The sequence below is a fragment of the Crocodylus porosus genome, unplaced genomic scaffold (assembly GCF_001723895.1).
Source record: "Crocodylus porosus isolate Cpor-Errol unplaced genomic scaffold, CroPor_comp1, whole genome shotgun sequence".
Classification (NCBI taxonomy): Eukaryota; Metazoa; Chordata; order Crocodylia; family Crocodylidae; genus Crocodylus; species Crocodylus porosus.
The window spans coordinates 7,264,217-7,267,994 of record NW_017728917.1 but is presented as its reverse complement, the minus strand read 5'-3'; the positions used below and the strand labels follow the sequence as shown (position 1 = coordinate 7,267,994).

Below are 3,778 nucleotides of genomic sequence, written 5' to 3'. Positions count from 1 at the left end.
GCGGCATGGAGGTACGGCTTGTGCAGGGGGTGGCTCCTGCCATTGCTTGCACTCTGGGAGCGCAGGGTGCATCTCCTCAGACCCGTTCTCCAAAGACAGGCATTGCCCTTTGGTGTCCAGACTAGGATTTCTGATTTTTTTTCCTGCAGATTCTAGCAGTTGCATTTAGTGCAATTCAGCACCACTTCAAATCATCTTGAAAAGGAAAATACAATATAAACCGTCACTTACCTGTAACTATTAAGCTTGTTGTTCCACTGGCTGTTCCAAATTGGTTTCCTGCCAGGCACGTGTAACTTCCAGCATCTACTTTAGTTAGATTAGCAATTCTTAGGCCTCCATCTTTTAATAATGTTATTCTAAAAAAATTATGAAGAGATGAAAAATGTATCATAAATGTGCAAAAATATATAAATTCACGAAGCACTTTGTATCTATCTCCAGATGGGCATTTTAAAATTTAACTGATAATATGCAACAGAGTCAAATTTATCACAGTACTTAGCTTTCCTGGAACGCTAGCAAAAACATTTTTTGGGGGGGGTAAAATCTCCATTTTATTCAATCAGGCTATATTTTACTATACTTTGGGGTTTATCTCCCAAAGACTTGTATGGTAGCTAGTAAGTCATTGCATGATGACTATTAACAAACGCTTCTCGTTGTGCATCTCTGACATGGGCCTTATCCCCAGTTCCATTGAAGTGTAAGGGAATTTTGTATCACTGACTCGAATGTAGCTATGCTGTAGCACACGAGACTCTCAAACACTTGCTGGTGGCTGGGAGCTTTCCAGGGTATACTGCTTGTCTCTTTAATTCGTCGCACTGGCTTGGGGCATTGTTTCTGTTGTGGTCCATTTTGCTGTCAGCACTAAATATGGCCAAGTTTTACTTTTATTTATTGGTTGTGTTAGTAATTTTTCTTACTGTAGCAACTACAAGCCTCAGGCAAGTAAATACCCCATTGTAGCAATAAAATAGCATTTTGATATAACCCACCACTCAGCATGGACTGTTTGTCCCCTCCTCACCCAATCCAGAGGAGGCAAGTGCATTGCATCTTTCAGCCGAAGGGCCTCGCAAGTAAATTTTAGAAAGGATGGTCTGGGGAGACTGGAAGGAAGGCAGATGGGAAGAGCAGACGAATTAATAGCAGCACAAACATGATTCTTCATGGACTTGCTGGGTGCACAGTATGTAGACTAATGCAAATCTACATACCATGAAAAAAGAAATCTAGTTTCTTTCTTGCTCAGAGTGGAGTTCTGCGCACTGGTGAGTAGCAGCTGCCTTGCAAACCCAAAGCCAGCTCTGACACAAACTAAAGATACAAGTGCTGTGCAGCTGACCTCTAAGTCAGTGCAGGATTGCCATGATGCATCCATGCTCCTATTAGGGGTGTGTGAAGCAAGCCTTATTCAATTCGGATTCAGCCCGAATCGAGAAGAGTGATTCAATTCGGCTAAATCCGAATCTGAAGATTCAACACTGATTTTGGAGAATCAGTGATTTAGACATAGACACAGCTTTAAAAGTTGTTTCTATATACCTTGAGGTAGCAGGCACAGCTCAAGATTGCTGTGATGCTGGGGCACGTGGAGCACCCCACAGGAGTGCGGGGGGGCCCTCTATGTACTCAGTGGCAAACCTGGAAGTGAACCAGAAGTACTTCCAGTTCACTTCTGGGTCTGTTGGGGAGTGCACTGGGCCTCCCCGGCTCAGCAATCAGCCACAGGGGGACCCTGGGTGCCCCCCCACCATCCAAGAGGCACCAGTCACCAAACCAGGAGGCTCAGGCAGCCCTCCCGCACACTCCCTCAGCTGACCCAGAAGTGGACCAGAACTGCTTCTGGTCCACATCCAGGTCTGCTGCTGAGTGCGCTGAGGAGCTCCCATGCTTCTGTGGGATGCTCCATGCACCCCAACATGAGCATTCATGAGCCTCTGATACCTAGAGGTATGTAGGAAAAAACTTTTAAAGCTGTGTCTGTGTCTGAATCTCAGTCTTTCCGAATTGATTTGGAGGATTCTGATTCAACTCGGAGAGATTCAAGGGTCCTCTGATTCAGAGATTCGGCCGCCAAATTGGGCGGGTCACTAGAGGTGCAATGTCCAAGTGCAGATTTCCCTAAGAGGGAATTCACTGCTGGGCAACTGGTGCCAGCTTTCATGTTCTGAGCAAAATGAAGCATCCATCCCATAGGGATTTGGGTTTGTTTGGCCTTTTGCTTTCCATCAGGTAAAGGAGACAACAAAGCTCAGTACCAGCAGAAACAGCTTGTCACCTGGCTAGTCCTCAGTTGGCAGTGATCTATATACACAGTGACAGAAGTTAAAGGAATTTCAAGGAAGAATTTGAAGGAGAAGGAGGTACTAGTTTTATGCCTTTTTTTCTAGGAGTGGGCAGTTGCATAAAAGTGACAGCATGGAAGAACCATAATATTGCTCCTAGGAGATACGGACAAATGGGAAAAGGAAACTGGAAGCATTGATGAAGAAGAGGAGGTGGCATCTCTGGCAGTTCTGAACGTTAGGGTCAATTTGCCTTCTTTTTCCCTATATGGGCTCCTTCGCTCAGTCATGCCCTGGCTGCCACACAGCAAAATATGCTCCCATTTCTTCCCTGAGTAACCTGGACCAGCTAATGAACTGTAAATAGCATTCACTGAACAGTAAACAACATCTTTCTGATAAGCCAAAGTCTCAAGAGCTAATATCAAATCACATTAAATGGAGAGTCCTGCACAATAATCAGAATAAGCATCATCTGAGAAGAAGGCAAATGTCACGTATCTTTACCCTTGTTTTCTCTGAGACCTTACCTCCTAGCCCAATAGCCAATTGTGTTATTAGTGTCCTCTCTTTATTAAGGGTAGTAGTTAATTAAATATACTGCTGGGTTTTTTCCTAAATATGCTTTGGGGAAGCTGATGTCAGCCACTCCTATGCTGATTTACCCCTGTCTAGTTCTTTGTTTAAATACACAACACAAAAATCAATGAAGAAGTATGCTACTCCAAAACAAAATCTGAACTCCCATGCTATGCTCCACATCTGGCCCTGAGCCTATTTCAATGATGAATTCTGTGACCCTTGTCTGTTGTTCATGTGCTGCAGTAGGTGTTCCTGGCATAGTGCTGAGCGTGTGGTTTGGGTTTGTTAATTCAGGGCCCTGTATAAGTGGGGTCGGTGGATACAAGGGGAAGTTCAGGCTTGAAACTGCAGCTATGGTCACAGAGCAGCTGTGCTGCAAATCTAGAACTTGGAGGCAGCAACTGCTTCCTTTGCATAAGTTTTAGGATACAACTCTTTTAAACCGTCAGAAGGCAGAGACTGTTAAATAGATTACAAGCAAACAATTAAACTAACTTATTTATCCATTATTAAGGTAAACAGCAAGGCAACTTTGGATGACCAGACACACAGCTTTTTTTATTTAGAGTATTCATGCAGTACTTGGAGTGCTGTAGTTGAAGAACAAACAAAACCTACTTCTGAGTTTAAAAGGCAAATTTAATGATAGCATCACATAAAGGAATACATACCTCAGGAAATTAGAGCATTGTTTATCAAGCTGACATGCTGCTATATGGATCCTTCTTCCAAGAAGATAAAAAATTACAGCAGATTTCTACCTCCAGTGAGCTGACAACTTGCCAATACATGTTTTGTCACATCTTTTTATTTTGTATTGACTCTAAATTTTAAACAATACTACTTGCTTAAGCAACTCATTATTGTTCTGGCAGATGCTTTCACCAGCCAGAACCCCCCCC

At 43.4% G+C, this 3,778-nt stretch overlaps 1 protein-coding gene across 1 annotated transcript in view; it reads right to left on the bottom strand.

Moving 5' to 3' along the window:
- The window catches only part of CNTN3 (contactin 3), a 158,927-nt gene that overhangs the window by 26,184 nt on the left and 128,965 nt on the right, over nt 1-3,778 (bottom strand). Inside the window, exon 9 of the mRNA XM_019536632.1 lies at nt 232-359. Coding sequence (XP_019392177.1) covers nt 232-359 — 128 coding nt within the window. The remainder of the gene's footprint in view (nt 1-231; nt 360-3,778) is intronic.